Source organism: Ascaphus truei, chromosome 6 (assembly GCF_040206685.1).
Source record: "Ascaphus truei isolate aAscTru1 chromosome 6, aAscTru1.hap1, whole genome shotgun sequence".
NCBI lineage: Eukaryota > Metazoa > Chordata > Amphibia > Anura > Ascaphidae > Ascaphus > Ascaphus truei.
In genome coordinates, this window is record NC_134488.1 from 86805335 (window position 1) to 86826970 (window position 21636).

Consider the following 21636-nt stretch of genomic DNA (forward strand, 5'->3'; position numbering starts at 1 on the left):
GTGTGAAGTTGGTTGTACTGCTGGCTTTGTATTTTCAAGACTGTAAGGTTTACCATCACGTTTTAAGTTATGGTGGGTGAAAAAGGCAACAAGAAACCTTCACCGTATTGCATATAGCAAATAAAAAGATCACTTGTGAGCACATTCACATGTCTGTATGCTGGGGATAATGGTGAAAGGCAGGGTTGCAGACACACTTTGATGTTACACACAGCCAATGTTTAGCCTTATCCAGAAATAGAAATATAGATAATTTATATTCATCTATGTGAGCATTGCTGGCTTATAAGAATTAACTACGGAGACTATATATCTAACCTTACCCAGACAATAGAAATATAGATGGATTTATAGTGTATTCTTCTATAAAAGTATTGCTGGCTTATAAGAATTTATATAATTATATGGCAAAACTATTATTCTAAGAAAATGAATGTGTAGATATGGGTTCCAATAGGAAACACATTCACACATGCACACCCTGGTTTATGAGAGTTATGACACGATAGATATTCAGTTCAATTATGTAAACAATAATTTATTAGAACAACAATAAAATATAACACTTACACGGTTATACTACATATACTTCCTTATAAAGTTTGCACTTATTACAGGCCTAACAAAACAATACAATACAGTTCATACTATCTAACAATACATTGATATAAAACACAGATATGTATACAGATTTACAAGTGCACAATAATTATGACCTTATTTAGCCTTCTATGAGCTCTCCCTCTTTCTCCTCTCTTTTCTCCTTCTCTCCTACCTAACTAATACTCTGTCTGGTTTAAATGTGTTTCAAAAGCCATAGCTGAAGATGTTGGAGGTTCTGATTGGTTGAGGAAGTATGCTCAAATTAAATTATGTGTGTTTCTCGTTGAAGTTGATGGGAATTCCTAGGAATACCTTATCTATTATATGATGGGAATAACTGATGGACAGGTCAACAATACTGAATAGGAAAATAGCAGCTTCTTCTCCCTGGGGGTCTAGATGTTAACTCAGGAAACACAAGATTTGTTTTGAAGTTCCTGATAATCGACAAGAGAAGATTTTTTATCAGGGTGTGACGTAAATAAACCTTTTGTTTGTCAATATCTCTCCTGGAATGTTTATCCAGGTGAAGATAGATGATCTACTTTAAAAGACAGTTTATGATTCCTGCATCAAAAGCATTCCTGTAAGCAATTATCGTGGGTAAATATATATATATATATATATATATATATATATATATATATATATATATATATATATATATATATATATATATATATATTGTTACATATATATTGTTACATATACACACACACAAACACACACACCGCCAAGATAAAATTCCAGAACCTGCAGAAAGGTTTTGCAACACATTGACAAGATACAAACTACCTTGCTGATATAAACCTTTCACCTCCAAACTCAATCCACATGTTCATAACTGGTAGCTGACATCTGACATTTAAATATGTTAAAGTTTAAAAAACAAAATAAAAATCCTTAAGACCCAAGAGAATCATTGGTTAAATGCACAAATGCTATAAATATTATCTGTAGACGAAGTACGTGGAGTGTCACATTTGTCTACTGTTCTATATTTTGCTGTTCATGTGCCAGCTATTTTCTGTTTTTTTATCCCTGTCTTGACCTAGATATCACTTATCCTCAATGCTACCTTGACCTTAATTTAGTGTGCTGTCTCATGTAGCATAATGCATGGTACAGTAGCCTTCATTGAATCATGTTACTTTATTTCTCAAACTACTGCCCTGTCTTAATTAAGTTTATGTACCAGATCTCTAGGGTAAAGATGTGAAACTTTCACACAAGTTCATGAAACTGATCAATTATGGACTTTCGTACGACCGCATAAATATTGCAAAAGCATCAACATTCGCAAAACTTTGTCAAACTTTAGTAACTAATTATGCACTGTAAATTTTGGTAAGAAAAGTGCCTGATTCAGAAAATATAGGTGTAAGAGTTGGTACTGATTCTGTGTTCTCTATGGGTGGAAATTGGATATTTCTGGCTTAAGGCAAACTGTCTGCAGGCAGCTACTGCTTGTTATAATTACCATGCTGAGCAAAGCATCAATTATCCCCAGTGTAACGGTCTGTCTGTAATAATCATATAAATAAGTTAATAACATCAAAATAAAGGGTGAGGAAGTGCACTCTATGGAGCAGGACAGAAGCACCAATGTTGACTCTTTTTTATACAGTTCCCTTGCTGCCTTAACAATCAGCTCAGGACTGATTATTGCTTTAAACCATGACTGTGAGATAGAGGATCTTGATTTCTGAACAGGCCTCAACCTCTGAGTGGGCATGAAAACCTGTCCCAGGCAGGCTACTTCTATCTAGTGCCCAGTTGCCCATTTCGTTACTCACATATGGCCAAAATCACTCACCTTTGCAGCAAAAATGGGAAATATTTTTGCTATTAAGACACTTTTACAAATATGCACATAACTTGAAAAAAACCCAACCCTTTTTGTGAAGCGCGTCCTTATCATGAACCTTGGTTAGGAAAATCCATGAAAATATAATTATGTAATCAGAAAAAAGGCAAATGATGTATTAATAAATAAATAATATGCTCAAATTAAAAAAACACAAAGCTTATAACGTGCCCATGACCGTGTCTTCCATTCCTCTTGGTTCCCTGATCAAATCTCAGAGACGATGACCTCACGGTTTGTAAGGGTACTGGGGAGAGACTGCAACCCGTTCAATGGAATCCAGCAATGTATATCACTGACTTCTGCTAGATAAGCAAGCAAGGGAACGAAGGAGACAGGCACTGACATGCCATAAGCTTTTATGTGTTTTTTGGAATGTGAGCATAATATTTATTTATTTATCATTAAAGCATTTACCTAAAGGGTTTTCACACTATTGGTGCTCTTTTCCGCTTTTGCTTTCTAATTACATATTCATGCCTTGGAGGATCAGAGTAGCAGACACCAGCCAGCCTAATTCTCCAGTATTGGACTTTTTCACCATTAAGTGATTGTAAAGCCTGGGGACTCTTTATTTTTACATTTATTTTATATTTATGTTTATGACTGAATATTGGAAACATGTTTTATGATTAATATATACAAGTAGAGAGTTTATTTAGGAATGTATTATGTTATATTTATTTATGTATGAGTCTTATTATACCAATTTTCTTATATTTTTCCTACTTTATTAAAAGTATCTCTAGAAATGTATTGTATTTAGTAATATTTCAGAATTTATGGAGGTATTTGTTTTCCATCCCTATATTTTTCATACTTTTTAATAGCATTTGTAGAAATGTATTATACTGTTCATTTTCACATATATTTGGGGTAACACTTGTATATATTTGTTGACTTAGATGCTTAAGCTGACGGGGTTGGCAGGGGTATGGTTATATTCATTTCACCTTTAATCTATATAAAAATCTTTAAACACCTTTTTTTAATTACAATTTTTGACAAAAGATTATACTGGATCATTATCATGTGCTTGCAAATGTGACTGCATTCTAGGGTATTTTAAAAAGCCACTTTTTTTCACAAATAGGTATGCCATAACATTGATAAAAGCAGGCTTCACGGGTATGGCAGTCCAAAAGAAAGGAAACCATACAGAGGGGTGACAAAAACGGGCTCAGTTCCAAAGTGCGGGGAAACAGTTTCAGGCGAGGAGAATCCTGCTTGTGCAGCCAAAACAACATAGACAAACCATTTAGTCAAAATGCAGGTCTCCTCTAGGACAGAGATACAAAGCAGAGCTCTACTCACAAGTTCACAATACAATTCTTCATTTATTATAACAGCCAAGAAAAGTGGAGAAACAACGTTTCAACTCCCATATGGACCTTTCATCAGGGCTCATGCAAAAATATTTATTTGCCACAATGTTCCTGACCTGGTACAATTCAAACGTGTGTGTATGTTTTATTCGTTGCTATATACAGAACAGGAAAATCTTATTTTAATGGTACAATTTAGAAAAATAAAGATATAGGCCCAGATCCACAATAGGATGCTACGGCGGCAACGTCTTCCGGCATCTCCCGGTGCAATTATTGGCAATATGGCTGCGCGGTGTCAAATGGCGCGTCATTGCCATGACAATGGTACCGTAACATGACATAACAGCACCATGTGACGCCCGTTGCTACGTGACGTAATGACGTCATGCGGTGCCACGTTGTCATGGCAATGTGATGCCGTGTGACGTTGTCATGTCACGTAGCGTCCCTTTGTCATGGCAGAGCAGCATCATTTGACACCGCAAAGCCATACTGAAGAGAGTTGCAGGGGCATATGCTTGGTAGACACCAGAGCTAAGTGCTATAAAAAAAATCTCAGGGTTGGCCTTAAGTCGAATTTGGCAACCCTGAATGCTAACCTTTTGCACACCTTAGCTCCTATACATAAGCATGGGAGTAGACGCTAAAGATTTGCACCCTTTTGTGGATCTGGGTCTAAATCACCCTGTACAATTCTGCTACTTTTTGTGAAATATAGTGGTTCCTAACACAATTTAACAAATAAAGTCACAGCTTTATCGAAAGTAATATTTCTCTGAGATTGTTTTGCCCAGAAACCATTAAACCAAACTTTATCAGAGTTTAGGAACAGATTCAGCTTCGTAATGATCACAAACCTGCCAAATTTCATCTGGAAATGACTATTAGCCAGATTATCAGAGAACTAAAATCACCATTTAATTCTGAAGTAGCCAGCAACTCGTAAGTATGTTAATGTAATTGCAAGGACATAACTGCAAATTATATTGGAAGTCTTAGTACAATTTACATCTTGTTACAATCTGTAATTTTGGTTCATCCGTTCGTCACTATGAACTGCCTACTTTCCCCCATTTATCACATCTTTTTTCTAAGATAAGAGTTCATGAAAAACATATACCAGCGCTCTCTTAATTTAAATTACAAACTCTGCCAATTTACTGTTAGCAAATCAGACGCTCCCAATCCATATCTGGAAGTAATGGGCTGAATCATGCCTAAAAGCAGAAGGGATGACTTATGTGGATGTCACCCACTGGCTTTTTATGGAAATTATTAATAAATCAGTAATTCCATCTGCAAAGATGTTGTTGTGTTTATAAATATTTAATTTACCTTCAGGTGTCCATATTTTTTCTTAAAGCTTGATGACTTTACTATGCGCTCAGCAGAACAGCAAAGTGTGTGAAGTTCTCTGATTATGTTCCGTGGGAAAAAAAGGTTAACAAATTGCTCATTTCGTGTTGGAGGAACATTGTTTTTATCTGTTCTTTAATCTCTGTGCAGCTGTCTTGAGAGATTTGTAATGAAGTAAGAGGATGTGGACTTGGCAATAAAGCTGATCCAGCATTTAAGTAGAACAGTATGTAGTTTGTATTTGCTAAATTCAAAATAAAATAACTAATTTCTAAGAATGGTAAATGGGTTACTATAAACTGTAATCCTCTTAAAGATCATTTAAAAAGCAGCTTTCAATGTAATGGAGGGATACATATATTTCATTAGGACTTTTCTTTCAAGACATAATGGCTTTGGATGTAACTATTTATCTTCCCTGCTGGATGATGAAGGAAAGACAAAGGTCTATATTTCAAGCCTGATTGTGCCCTAAACTTAATGGCTATGTGTTGCATTTTTCACATCTCTTAAGCATAATCATATCAATCCATATAGCCCCTTGCACAGCCTGAAATGAGCTTGCATAGAGTTAAAGGAGGAATTACAAACTGGACATTTTTTAAACCTTTCACAGCCAAAATGTCTAATGGTACCATCATGTGCCACTGAAATGTTCACTTCAGGGTCATCCAGTTGTTATTATTACAGAGGCGGCATGTCCTTACATCCCTCCTCCATGTCCAGACCTGAAGAAGTCCTCCACCAGATCAATCCAGCTAACAGCTGCAAGAGTAGTTTGCCCCTGAAACAGTAGAGAATGATGTGACATTCTGAAATCCGCAATGGGCATCCACAAGCTGTTCTCACAATGCTATGAGTTACTCAAGAGGTTAATGGGATGTAACACATTTCAAAATTGACCAATTGTGAATAAATCTCTGCGCAAACAGATTTCTATTGTGTACAAAACGTAATTAACACGTTTTCTGTATTTGACACAGCCCTTAGGGGGGGAAAAAAGTGTAATGTGAATCTAGTCACATTTACCACAATGATATACACCCAGATTATTAATATAAACATTTTATGTTATCAGTTTAAAGGAAATCTGGATTTAGACTGAGTTTAGATAACACTTCTACAATGCATAGAAGGGATTTATTAAAAGGAACATTTTTGTTGAACCATGTAAGCGAGTATGTGAACTACTAGGAACTAATTTAATTTAAGGATACAGTGTTTCCCTACATGGCGGTGTAGCATAATTGTAGAACAGCGGTCTTATGTAGGAAAGATCCTGAATTCCATCTCTACTAGAGTTTGGCAAATGTCTTCAAATTTGCTTAGCAACATTTTTTTTGTGATTTTCTGCTTAACCTTGCATGTTTCACAATGTTTTTGCAAATGTTCACATTAAACAGGAATGCACAGAATATACTTAAATGAAATGGAATATTTGTGTCAGTTTACAGCAACGTTTTGCGACCTTTGCCAGGATTTTGCAGAAATGGCAATATATAAAAGGTCACATGCCCTGTAGAGTTGTAGAGATCTTGATATTTGCTTTCCAAAAATATTCAGAACATTTTTTCGGTCCAAACGTCCACAAAAATAAACTTCCCATCTTTAGTCCCTACCCTTGATTAAAACTCAGATTTATCTGTGTCCGAAAGAAGATTTCGGTTGCACCTTACCCAAGGACATTATGGTGTCTTCTGGCGGTGGATAGTGTCTTATGGAGTGGCACTGCTTAGCAAATATTTCCCTAAATGTTAAACTTCCCACTGTGTTTGTTATCCAACAATATTAGCCCAATGGAGAATCTGTGAATTGTGTTAATAATAAATATTTACTTAAATCATACTTTGTTGAACATATTCCCATAAACATAACCAACCCATGTTTGTAGAAAGTTTTATGTTTACCTGTCCTGTTTCTCATCTTTCCTTCCTTTTATCTTTTTGGGGGGGATTTAGCAATGCAGTTTTGGGGCATAGGTTGTATTATCTACACAGTCTTATGTGACATAAACATATCTGGCTAAAAATCTGTGGGGAACTTTTTGTTTATTTTTTACATTTAATACAAATTCAAGTGGAAAACGGTGCAGTGCCCCCAATAAACTTCTCAGTGTGGGTTTTTTCCCGATATGTACCTCCCCCTCATTAAGTTCTTTCACTCACTTAACACAGCATTTTTAATGTGCCTTTTAAAGGAGAAATCCAAGTGTGTTTTTTCTTCTTCATTTTATAATACAGGATTGAAGCAGGGGATATCTGGAGCTGAACCCTGTTAATTTCAGCTTTGGAAACCCCTTGCTTCCAGAGATATTTATCTCCATAGGGGGTCTCGGTATCACCTGCAGCTTTCTGCAGTTTAAAGCCCCACCGGTCCCATGGTCCAATAGGGAGCCGCACCGGATTACGCCACGGCTTCCTATTGGTCCGCAGGGCCCCGGGAGTTTTGAAAATCCGCCATAATGTGAATCCTGGAGTGGCTAATGGCACCTGCTATGGAGGTAAGTATCTCTGGTACTAGGGGCTCCCCAGAGCTGAACTTAATGGGGTTCAGCTCTGGAGACCCCCTGCTTCAATCCTGTATAAAAACAATGAAGAAGAAAAAATGGCTTGGATTGCCTCTTTAAAATGAAAAATGAATATAATATATGTAATATAATGATTTGTTTCACTATATGATATAATTTACAGAGACAATGCGATCAATGGCATCTCAATGGGGGTTTCTGTGAGATGAATAACCCCCAAAGTATGAACCAATTGTGGTTTGTACTATACATTTTTTTAATTGTTACTAAACTCCAGCACCATCTTGAAATGTAAGTGGAAAGACTTTTATAAATGCTAACTTAGTTGAAAAACATCTTCAACATTTTATCCATTTTCAGCATTTTTCAAAGTTGACTTTAGAAGGTTGTGCATGTAAATACTTTGAAGGATCACTGGTGATGCACTTGAATGCTGTAGCACACGCAAGAACAACATTAACGCTCACCAGATTGTCAAAAAATATATCACTGACAAATACATAGAAGTCTCTGCCAAATAGAAGGCAGAAGGTCTAACTCAGCATAATCCAACTCAATGAGCCACAACAAGCTGTGACCTGCCACCCAACACTGACTTCTGTGTATTCTATGTTCTCTTTTGGTGATTTGAAAGGTCCGTCTGCTCTTTCAGTGTTAGTTTCATATCCAAGGTTAATTTTTACATAAGGAAGCAGTATGTACTTTTAAACATTGTGTTGTATATTTTATCTTTCAGGAAATTGCAGCTTATTTAATAACATTTGAAAAGCATGAAGAGTGGCTTACAACCTCCCCTAAAACAAGGTAAGAACACATTTTCCAAACTGCGCATTTTGTACTTAATATCGATTTTCTCTTGATTACTGGTGACACTAAATACATTGATTACACTTTAAAAATGTATTGGATTGAGTTAACTAGAAGCCAGCTTGTAAATGAGAAATGTAGCATTGGAATTAGAGTTTTGTGTTTTCTTTTAACAAGAAAGTTGCACTGAGATGGATCTGCATCTCTTGTTTTAATGGTGATGCTCTGTGGAATGTAATTTAAATAATGGTCTGGCAGTGACATGTTTAGTAAGTTCAACCTAAGTGAGTGATTCCATTGAAAAAATAGACAAGTGTAATTCATTTTAAATATGTTTCACAGTTTTTCCTGGAAATATTTGTAAACATTGTAACCTATAGTGTATGTTTCCCTACCCTTATCCATGGCTTGTTTCTCTCCTAATATGCAACTTATGAGCCTTTAGGGTGCTGTTGTGGCATCCAGTGAATATCATCACTTCTTTAGTCATGTCTAGGGAACAGCAAGTCCATGGATTTCTGTGGAGGCAGTTGACGACCATGTGATACACAAGTGAAGGTGTGGTCACAGGACCAGAATGTAGAGTGTCACTAGCATTCTGGCGACAGAAGGATTTAACATAACACCACCAACAGTCCTGCAAATTTGCTTCTAGGCTGCACTGCAGCTACATAAGATAGTATTTGTTTATTTACTTTAAAGAGAGACAATTCAAGCATGGGTGAAGTTGAACACAAACTTGCCTAAGTTTGAATCCCAATGCTTTTTGAGGGCTTCTCTTTGGGTTGAAGTCGCCAAAATATATACTGTGATTTGCTAGCTCTTTGGGGCAAATTGTTATCGTGTCTCTCAATTTCTGTATACAGTATATTATATATTGCCTGCTCTGTACACTGTGAGAACATTGTATTATTACATTTAGAGATACAGAGTCCTGCATATCCTGAGGGAGGTTTTGATTCAAGTGATCCTCTGCCATTAATTAGAATGGTTTGGATGGGTTTTCTTCAAATGGGATAATGAATTTTAAGGCCCATGTTGACAATGCAGTGCTATACCATGTCACCTTCCTAAACTGCCTGTTCACTCGAATGAGCTTTAAGGTGTCTTATGGAATAGCGCTGCTTGCTTTCTGAGTAAATATGAACCCAAATGCTTTTCAGCTATTTTCCATCTTACTAGAAGTACTTAAGCTAGAGTGCGGTTATGATGTCATAAACGGCAACAATGACAGTAATTGCTTGTGCTGAAATGTACAGTGTGTCCGAGAAACATGAGATGGGAAAACATGTCAGCTGAGGAGAATTTGATGGATAAGGACTCATTTGTTTTGTAAATAATTCTTAATTTTTTCTTGTCCAGTAATTTTTTGTATTCTTTATATATTATATTGCAAATTGCTGTGTTCTTGTGATGTAAGGATATATATATATATATATATATATCTGAGAGAGCAAAACCCATAAGTCAAACTCTTGATGGAGTTAGCACCACCTTAGGTCATTCTGCTTCTAAAGCAAGTACAATACGTTTTGGCTGTTAAACATACGGTTTGTGACTTTCTATAGAAGCGGTTTAGAAGAAGCGGTTTGCAGTAGACACTAAGGTTTTTTCTCACATGTCATTCCGATATTTTTCAACATGCCAAACCATTTATACAATGAATGTTTTACCCAGACTTGTATCTTTTTCAAACACTTCCCAATTGAGATAAGCAATGCTCATTTAAATAAATGGCTACGCATTATTCTCAACTTTATTTCGTTGGACAAAAAACTTAAGGTGTCCAAAGAAATATTATAAAGATCCACAGATGTTGGAGGCTTAGCTTTTCCATCATTAGAGAAATAAGTAACTGCTCGGTTAAGTCAGATGGCTGACACTTTTATTGTATATTTTCACTGGACTAACAAGATATAGATTGGCACTTTTGGAAGACAAATGGATTAGTCAGATTAAAAGATTTATTCCATAATGTTAAAATACAAACATTCAAAATGATAAGAGAGAAATATCATGCTCCCAATACAGAGTCTTTGAAATATATGCAAATTAAAAACTTCTTACGGTTTCAGAGTAAAACCCCAGGAACATATATGGTCATTTGTGAATCTGGTACTGTGAGAAAAGGAATGATCTCTTTGATTTATATCTTATTATCACTATCCTCTGCAGAAACTAAATTACAGTATATGATTAAAAGGGAAATATAATTGGGGTTAACCTTGGAGATGGGAGACTGGGAACATATATGGCTGAGAGCTAAAGGGTCTTCTATATGTTCTACAATAAAAGAAAATACCTATAAAATATTATGAAGGTGGTATCTTACACCATGAGGAAAAAAGGTGCAAGCGCAAATAACACTACTTAAACGTGCAAAAATACTAATTGAACATAAAGATCAAAGTGAATGGTGATAAACAAAAAACTTATACTGTCCTTAATAAAAAGTGCAGCTCCCAAACAGGGCTCAAACCCAGTTCAGACAGAGTAATGGCAGAAATATCAGGGTGCAAATTTCATCCATGGACATAAAGGAAATAAATGACAACAACAGTGCAACACAGTATACACAATCTGGAACAGATTCAGATACATTTTTGAATTTTAAACTCGCGTGCTCCATGTGGCAATCGGGCAGTGGGATTATATAGAGCAGGGGTGCGCAAACTTCTTGAGCTGCGCCCCCCTGCCTGGGAGCCGCAGTGTTCGCACCCCCTGTCTCCATGACGTCGCGGGTCATGTGATGTCACATGACCCCACTGCGTCATTTGATGCCGCGTTGCCATGGCTGTGCGCCGCCGAAGACCCGGCAGAGAGCAAGAAAGTGAGTTACAGAAGCCTCACGCCTCCCCCGGCATTTAATTTAAATACCGTGGGGAAGAGCGGGGGGCCTCTTTAACCACCCGCACCCCCACTACAAATTCTCCAGCCCCCCAGTTTGGACACTGCTGATATAGAATAACCAACTCAGAAACCATCAAGGTATATTCTTCACACAGCCAGAAGAGATTTTCCATATGGTCAGAAGAGGAAGATAGAGGGAGGGGAATCCCACATAGAGGACACAGAGCAAATATAGTGAAGATTGCTTTCATTAATAAAAAACACAAAGTAATGCACTTACATAAGTGTCTTTGAGGTAATATTTCAGATCACCCTGTGTCACAACACAGGAGCTGGACAGACAGCACTTCCAAATAGCCCTTGATCCTGCTGCACGGTCGATAAGCAGTCACTGGGCTGGATACCTGGAACTTAATCTGGGCTGAAGTCCACCAACGGTGAATGCCCCCCAAAGTCTATGTAATGCAAGACTCCACCCTACGCGTTCCGTCTGTATAAGACTTCCTCAGGCACTAATCTTACCTCAAAGACACTTATGTAAGTGCATTACTCTGTGTTGTTTATTAATTAAAGCTATCTTTACTATATTTGCTCTGTGTCCTCTATGTGGGATTCCCCTCCCTCTATCTTCCTCTTCTGCCCATATGGAAAATCGCTTCTGGCTGTGTGAAGAATATACCTTGATGGTTTCTGATTCGGTTACTCTGTATAACCCCACTGCCTGATTGTCATATGGAGCACGGGAGTTTAACATTCAAAGATTTATCTGAATCTGTTCCAGATTGTGTATACTGTGTTGTACTATAGTTGTCATTTATTTCCTTTATGTCCCTGGACGGTATCTTGCACCAGCAGGACTCAAACATGTGCACCATTTATCAGATAGGTGTTGGAGACAAAGTAACCAGATTGGAGCTATGGGACACATGTGGAGGTCATGCCCTAAAATGCAAACATTCTGAATATGATAATATTACGGGTACGAAACTATCTCTCAATCCATGGATATTAGTTCTAGGTAAACATGTGCCTTGGAAATATCACCACAATAAAAGATACTTGGTGCATTATATTCTTACAGTAGCTAGATGCTCTATAGCAGGGGTGCGCAAAGTTTTTGAGCTGTGCCCCCCCGTGCCTCGCAGCCCTAGCATTCTCGCCCCTCGCCTCTCCTACGACCTGGCGTCAAATGACGCCGTGGGTCATGAGAGGTCACGACACGTGACCCTGAAGCATCATTTGACGAGTGTTGCCATGGCGATGCGTCACGTTACATGACCCCACAGCGTTATTTGTAACCGCGTTGCCATGGTGACGCGTCGCCGAAGACCCGGCTGGCAGCAGGTAAGGGATGTTACAGAGGTCTCACCCCTCCCCCGGTATTTAATTTAAATGCCTTGGGGAAGGGCGCATAGCCTCTGTAACTGCTTCACCCCCTTAGAAAATCTTGCGCGTCCCCCAGATTGCACACCCCTCCTCTATAGCAGCAGCTTGGAAACAGTCTGAATGTCCCAACAGTAAGCAAGTTATTAGTAGAGTTTGGGTCGTATTATTGATGGAAAAATTAATCAGTATGACCAAAAATACTTCTGAAAAGTTAAGGATATGGAATCTGGATATGTTGGATAGACAACTCTCCTAATGAAGCTATAGTTTAGGAATGAGTTAAGTGTTACCAATTTGGACTAGAGGAAGTTGAACACTGGGTCTCAAGTTAAAGTTATTACTATGAATAAGAGAGAGAAAATAAGCGTTATCACCTAAGCACATTTCTCAAATGCCTGTCCCCAAATCCCGCCTTCACCCACTCCTTTTATATAATTTATTTGATTATTATGTACTTATTTATTTTATTTTATAATTAATGTTATTTGAACCTTTGATTTATAATTGTATCCCCTTTCCCTTATTTTTTTTCTGTACTCCCAATAACATTTTAGAAAACTGTAATAAAATATTAAGTAGAAAAAAAAAGAAGAACATGCCACCTGTATGGAACGAACAATACTTTTTTTAATTCTCAAATCTAGACAAATTAAACTTTTTTATTTGTATCCCCTTGTGGCCTTGACAGATGTAAGAGATTTGTTAGGCAATGTTTGGCTTGGATATGTTTGCCAGTGAGGTTTGTCCCACCCCAGTCAGAAATATTTTCCCCTAGGTAAGTGGAATAACCATATCTGTCCCTACAGATTATCCCATTATAGTATGTGTAGTCTGGAATTCCTCAGTAAATCCTGATACTTTACCACAATTAGCAAGTCTAAGCAAGGAGAGTAAAAGGTAGGTTAAACAACTTGCAAATTCATATTCAGATGTACATGTTCAAAATCTTCCTCAGGATCAATTTTATGACAGAAATAGATGTGGCAAAGTCCTGGTTGTGTCATTTTTGCAGGCCCTGGTGATTCTTGGTAAGGCTGCGTCCATGCTGCCGCTGAGCGTGCTTGGTGTGTTTACTTCAGTAAATGTGAATCTGCACAACCGCCCGGCATGCGCGCACTCGTGCATGGGCATGTACGCTCTCTCAAGCTCGGCGTTTGGGGAGACAAAGAAAATTGATTTTGAAGCTCGCTCAGCAGCAGTCAATGCACACAGCCACACACACACAGCCACAAACACACACATTACACACAGAAATAGCCCCGATCCATGCCCCCCTGCTCACGCTTGAAAAATTATGCATGAAAGCCTGCACTTGCATGGAGAGGGCCAGCGTGACCACAGCTTTAGACTGGGATTATGTTGCTGGGCGTCGCTGCGTGCACACGCTTGCGTGCGCGCACCCAGCAAGCATTCTGCTGTATTTTCTAATGGGAGCTACCTGCGTGCCTAGAGGTGAACAGGCGCATTGACCCGGCAGCGTTTTGAAAATACAACAATTTTTGCATTTTCAAGCAGCTGCTGCGTGATGTCAGCGCACGTGAGCTGGTTCAGCCAATGAGGACGAACCAGCTTCGTGACGCGTCCGCCACGCCCCCAAAATGTGTCTACAATTTCCTGCAGCCAAGCTCACCGATCGCTTGGGCTGCAGGAGTGCGCGCGGGGGCGCACTGGTTCTCACGCGGCCGCGCAGGGACCATAATCCCCACCTTAGTGTTTGTGCTACTGAAAAATATTATAAAATATACTATGCAATAATGTCTCATATATGGGACCACCAACTCCTTCATTGTTCTAAGTTATTTTATTGAATAGTTACGTTTCAGTATTATAACGCACATGCCTTGTATAGAAAAAACTAAAATAAATTCAATCTTGTCATTTTACAGCATGTTTTTAGATGTTCCTGAGCGTATGTGTCAGAGAAATTCAAGGGCACATAAAGTAAGAAGCACGCTCACTTGAAATAATGTGAAAATGTATTGATTATGCAGTTACTTTTCTCAGTTGGGGTACAAACTGTTGGGCCGCAGTCCATATGTTTACAAATGCTAAGGTAAATATAATGGACTTTATCAATCCTTTGGTAACTTTTAATAACTTGTCTGGAGAGATTTATGGAATAATGTGAACATCCAACTTAGTGACAAATGGAAGCTGTGGTAGAGTGTTTTGTTTCTGTGTTATCATGGGAGAAGCGGATCAGGTCTCTGAGCCCTAGAGAAATCAGTCAGTTTCACTGAAGACCAGGGTATGCCTTTTTGTTATGGCATCCTTCATAATACAATTCAGACAATGTCACTCATTAATTTTCCAGGAAAAATGTACCATGTAAGGGTTGCATCACTGATATTGTATGATACTTTCACTTTTCTTATATTGTGATAGAGGCCAGAATTATAAATATAAAAACAGATAGCACATAAGTTGATCATTAGTAGTTGAATACATCATGTTCTCTGTAATGTTTTAGCACAAAGTCTGTTTTACCAATAATTCTATATTTTTAGCATGCACATGCCATTGTTCACTTAATACATCAGAATTGCGCACATTGGCGACATTTTTGCAGAAATTCGATTCCGCCGTGGATGCCTTTCAACAAGTACGTAAAATCGGTCACTCTCCCTCCCCCCTCCCTTCCAAAAAACAGATTGAGGATTTTAATCTTTACAAATCCCGAATCGCATTTAAGATGAAATTTGATGGCGGGCGAATCCCACAGAATCCGGGCGGAACAGATCAGATGGTAGATTTGCATGTATCCAGCTGGATTACTTTTGTACCCAATCCAGCTTCGGATTTCTGTGTGCGGATCCGATTTTGGTAAGACCGGTGTGGAACATCCGCAGATCCGATTTTTACAGTTTCGCTCATCTATACTCATAGAAAGATAGGACTTATTATCCATCATACATTATTTTTATTATTATTTTGTTTAAACACTACATTAGAAATCAGAGCGTTCTGGTAGCCGAATCTAAGCCTGACTGAAATTAGGCAGTTCAGGTTCCTCTAAACTACAGCTTTGCTCTATCTTTTCAAATCCAAGTCCAATCTGAATGTAAGAAGAAGCAGTTTTTGTGGGGATTTCGTCCATTTTAAAAGCGTACTGCTGTTAATAGAGGGAGGTGAAGTAGGGAGAGGGAGAGAGAAAGAGACAAAGCATTAATAAACCATAGGGAGAGAGAGAGCAACATAGACCATAAAACAAAAAGCAGAAAGGCTAATAACTCATAAAGAACAATTAGGTAAAATAAAACAACTTAAATAAGAAAATGTAATTGGCACAAATAATCAACTACATTACATTTATTATTGATAATGTTTGCTAATAATCAATGACTTTTTTAATATTTTTATCATAAAGTACATCATTATTATTTTTTGCTAAATAGAATCCCTGATTTTAAGTCTAATTGCTATATTCCCCATCCTTCAAGACTAAAATCAACTGACTTTACGTGTAATCGAAACCGAAAGATGAACACTTTTAAAGACAAAACCCAAACACCAATGGCACAAGAGACATTGTTGATAAAGTTGTCAGGTTAAGGAATTATTAAAAACACAAGAGTAAGAAAGAACAAACAAGTGTAGCCATCTCCCCGAGCCGTTACTGGACCCCCCCTCGAGACACTCACCGCGGCGGTAGGGAGGTTAGAGCCGCTCGTGGGGAGGTGCGGGGGCTCTTGTGCACGCGGCCCGTTGCCGGGGACGTGATTGGGCCGTCGCTAAGGCCGCGGTCGCGTCGTTAGGGTCCCGGCGGCTAGCGGAGCAGGGCGCCGCCATTAGGGATAGCTCGCGCATGCGCAGATAGGAGCCCGCGAAACCCTAGCCTACCAGGGAAGGCTCTAGGCAGGGACTACGAGTCCCATGAGCCTCTGCGCGCCCCACGTGAGGCCAGGGAGCCAATAGGGCACAGTGACTCCCTGCAGGAGAAAATAGATACTTTTCGCGGGTTATCAGCACGTAGGAGTTGGTGACCGGAGCAGCTAGGGGAAGGAGGTAGGGTACAGGAGTCAGTGACTCCCTGCACTAGGCCAGCGATTCCCCTAGGCCCTAGATAGACCTGAGCCTCCCTAGTGGAGTGTTGAAGGGACAGGCCCTAGATTAGGGACACTGCCCCATTAGCTATTTGTTATAGAGTGCAACGAACATTGTGTGTCTGGCTGGGAGAGAGCTGGACTATTATCAGAGAGAGATTGCCTCTGAGGGATCATCCTGCGGTGGATCACGGATATCGTGCGGGAGTTCGCCTTGATTCTTTGTGAAGTCCGCTGCAGGTCCGAGCACTGGAGTGCTCGGCAGGTAACCCGTAACCTCACGTGCACCAACAAGGCCTATCACCAGACATAGTGGCTGCGCAGTCACACACACACACTTGTATATGACTTGGGAGAGCGAGACATTGGGTTGGGGTTACTGGACACGGGGTGGGATCATTCTGTGGAAGTGTTAGCGTCCGCCGTGGCGCATAAAGTGTTAGCGTCTGCCGTGGCGAGTAAAGTGTTAGCGTCCGCCGTGGCGCATAAAGTGTTGGCGTCCGCCGTGGCGCAAGATAGCGTTAGCGTTGTGTGAGACGCAGTGGGTAGTGTCTTCTCTAGAGAGGGACACCTGTTATATTCAGTGTGATGATATATGTGTTTCTTATGCTCCAAAGTAAAAGGTATTTGGTTATATCACATACGTGTATATGGTTATTATATGATGTCCTGCGAGGAACAATTCCTGCTCTGCTAGGAACCATCGCAGGTGGAGGCGCTGCACCGAGTAAGTGGTTACTCATAGTATCATATTGCCCCAGGTTCCCCGTGGCGGAAGCTCAGCCCTCCTGTGAGCCAACAGGTAACGCACCACACACCTGGTAACACTCTATGTTTCTCCGCACCCACACTATAATCTGCGATTGGGTGGGGGAAAACCCGTTACACAAGTACGGTACGTTCCTTGATCAATTCACCCCTTCACTGCTTTGTAATGCACCTCTTGTCCCTCTGGCTGCAAGGGGTTAGACCAACCATTTTCAGGTGTATTTTATTTTATATCCTCATTAAAAAACACATACTTACAAGTTTATCAAAGTATCTCTACTTATATCATTCCTATATCTACTGTTTTTCCATATATATTTTTTACTTTATTGTAGTTACTCTTTTTGGGGTACCACAGAATGAAAAAATAAACAATAAGTAAGTCAATGTGGCGCATGTTCATCAAGCTTGGATGCTTGATGAATCTCTCTATTATTCATCTCTCTCCGAGAGAGAGCTTCCTATTTAGCAGAGTACCCATTTACTTCCAGATGTTACCAACGTTATTTCATGGTGTACTTCCGCGGGTGAAATAAAGTGATAGCCTTGCCCTCTGCTAACGCTGCTGATTAAAAAACAATGGCCACTTGTCCCGCTGCTGCTTTGTGTATGTTCTGCTGAAGCACACTACCTGCTGCAAAAACTTTGGCTACATCTGTATAAACCTCCAACTAGAGTCATTTACATTCCATGTGGACAAACACACACACACACACACACACACACCTCAGACATGATGAGTTTGACCGTAATTTGCATTGCATCTCATAATAATCACCAAGCATGAAGCCAAAAACTGCCCTTTAACATTTGTCACATAATAACGTTCCACATTTCTACAGGCATTTTGTTTCTGCAAATTCTCTCTCACATAATATCAATTTTCCATTGTATATATTTTTTAAAAAAAAATGAATAAGTGAATGCAAATCACAGAAGCCCAGATCCACAAAAGAGTGCTAATGTCTAGCCTCCTTTTGTGGATCCTGGCCAAAGATGTTGAACTCTGATGGTTAGGGATCAATAGAAGAAACGCATTTATTCAAATTACAGCGATGTGCAATGAACAATTTAGTCCAATGTGCTGTATGAATTAATGAGAAAAATCGAAAAATGAAACTGTAAGAAGTGATGCTTATATGGTCCTTAAGTAGTCATGTTGATTGTAGAGGAAATACTTTCTTTGGAGGTTGTAATTCCACCTATATACAACAACAGGCAGTTCTTTTAATCTCGGGATTCAAATAGACACATTTCGGTATCTTTAGAAGAAGGAATGCTTTTGAAACAGCAGAAAAACGTGCTGTTTTAAGAACATTCAGCAGAAAAAAATTAGGTGCTTCAGGGATTTTGCATGAAGATAGTTTTGGGGTTGTATATAATATTCAGTTGCAGGATTAGTGCTTCTTCCATCATTACATTCACTGTTAGAAAGAGCAAACGTAGCTTATTTATACATACAAAAATATGGAATGTTCATACTTTATTGTGTTTATCCTTAAATTAATTTTATTTGAAATTAGAAACATTCATACTTCACCCAGAAAAATCACTAGTGGTGAAGTAGATGGCATTATGGGTTTAAAAAAGGGTCTTTACATCTTGATTATGCAAGGGTTTAAGCAATATCGCATATAGCAACTTTCAGAGACTTTGAGAAGGGCTTTTCAAAGAGAACTGTTAATCCCTACTTCTGCTCTGCAAAGTCTTTAAATAGCAAGAGATTTCAATCTTTTAGAATGTGTGTACTGATAAGTGGAATGAGTTGTTCTTATTGCCAGGTACCCTTTAGATCTGCAAAGAGTACTTCTAAGTGTGGAATAGGGGGGAACTAGCATTTATAAAAAGGTTACCTTCTGTTCCTGAATTCTGTACATTTTGTTTACTAAAAAAATCTAGGAATCGAACATCTTGGCCCATCTGTACATTATAAACACCATGCATGTGTTTACACAGTAGCATGATGTGAAGCCGTGCACCATTAGATTCAGCAGTTGTATATTATTTACTAAATGCCAAAATACTAAATAAACAGCCCATAAAAAAGGTGCTGATTTATTTGTATTGGAGCTGCTTCTCTTCTGACCATTATGCACTGACAAACATTTACAATGTTGCATTTTGCCTGTTAGAATTCTACAACTTTACATTTTGAATATGAATAAGGCCGTGCTTATAGTCCCGGCAACGCTGACGTCACGCTGCGGTCGCTGAAAAAAATCAAATTGAATTGACTTCCAGCGATCATGACCAAGCCGTTGCGCCATCGCGGCGGTCCTACTATAAGCGCGACCTAAGAGACCTGTGAGCTTTCAAGGGCTCTATATTGGACATCATAATTTCTTTTCTGAAAAACTCATGTTGGTCCCCTAAAAGGTATCACAAATTTCAACTAATTTATAATCTTTCAATCAATTTATCAGCAAACCCACCATTTCTAATGTTAGGAGCCATATGTACTAGGCAGTGGTTTTCCATAAGATACCTTCAAGTGTTGGAAGACATCTTACAGTCACTTACACGTAGTCCAGCACTGGAAGGTGTCTTACAGATTAGTTGGTAAATATGGATCTTGATATTTAGCCTGCTGTTTACCTTGGTTAATTTTGATACTGAACAATATGATACAAGGTGCTTTGAGCCCAATTATACCTGATACTACTCCATGCAAAGCAACAGAAAGGTGTAATATGTGGACTCTTTACCTTATCTAGCCATTTTACACCTCGGCACTGATTTGCATTTCACTGTCAAAGGGGCTTGTACTGTAAATCAGGGGTGCGCAATCTTTTCCTGCTGTGCCCTCCTGCCTGCTTCCCTCCCTGCTCATGCCTCCCCTCCCTTACCTTCTCTCCAGCATCAAATGATGCCGTAGGGTCACGTGAAGTCACGTTGCCATGCCAACCAATGACCGACCAAAGAGAAGATAAGTGAAGTTGTAGAGGCCTCACGCGATCCCCTGGCATTAATTTAATTGCCTTGGGGGAAGAGCGTGGGGCCTCTGCAACCGCCACGCCCCCCCATAACAATCTTGCGCCCCCCAGTTTGCGCACTGCTGCTGTAAATGATCTGTATAAGACTCACATAGCTCTGTTACTGATGAGACAAGGTGTTAACTAACACAGTGGCAAATGCTGTTTTCTACTGTAAAGGGCAGTGCATTAACTATAATGGATGTTAATGCTAATTATATGCAGAAGAGGTGTTCCCTCAACTTCTAGCCACAGAATGCCATTATAGGTAACACAGGGATTTAGGGAGGCTTTACTAAAGGTGGCGTTCAGGACCCTCCAGACACTGAAATATTGGTTTTGATGGAGAGAGGAAAAGTTCTAATTTACTAGAGTCCCAAGTGCTATATATATATATCCCTCAAACATAAATTTATAGAACACGGGGAGTGACAGCTGTGCATAGAAAGAAGCACACCAGGGATACATACTAATGGGTAGGAAAAATATAGTTAAATTAGAATATCTCACAGGTACCTCAAACATGCTCTTTTTGATTTACAGGTGTCTCTCTCTTTCTTCCTCCTCGCTTCCCTCTCACTTGCTATCCCTTCCCACATCTTCTCCTATGCTATTCTCCACAAACACAATATCTGTTGTTCGACTGCTAAAACTCTGACTCAGGCCCTCATTCTCTCCCGTCTTGATTACTGTAACCTCCTGCTGTCCGGCCTTCCTGCCTCTCACCTGTCTCCCCTACAATCTATCCTAAATGCTGCTGCCAGAATCACTCTACTCTTTCCTAGATCTGTCTCAGCATCTCCCCTCATGAAATCCCTCTCCTGGCTTCCGATCAAATCCCGCATCTCACACTCCATTCTTCTCCTCACTTTTAAAGCTTTACATTCTTCTGCCCCTCCTTACATCTCATCCCTAATTTCTCGGTATGCACCATCCAGACTCTTGCGTTCTTCTCAAGGATGTCTTCTTTCTACCCCCTTTGTATCTAAAGCCCTCTCCCGCCTTAAACTTTTTTCACTGACTGCCCCATACCTCTGGAATGCCCTTCCCCTCAGTACCCGACTAGCACCCTCTCTATCCACCGTTAAGACCCACCTTAAGACACACTTGCTTAAAGAAGCATATGAAT

At 39.3% G+C, this 21636-nt stretch overlaps 1 protein-coding gene across 8 annotated transcripts in view; it reads left to right on the forward strand.

The window, feature by feature from the left end:
• Positions 1-21636, forward strand: part of CAMTA1 (calmodulin binding transcription activator 1) — a 1668879-nt gene that overhangs the window by 337854 nt on the left and 1309389 nt on the right. For all 8 annotated transcript variants that reach the window (XM_075605012.1, XM_075605007.1, XM_075605006.1 and 5 more), the window contains exon 3: positions 8418-8485. In XM_075605012.1, coding sequence (XP_075461127.1) covers positions 8418-8485 — 68 coding nt within the window. The remainder of the gene's footprint in view (positions 1-8417; positions 8486-21636) is intronic.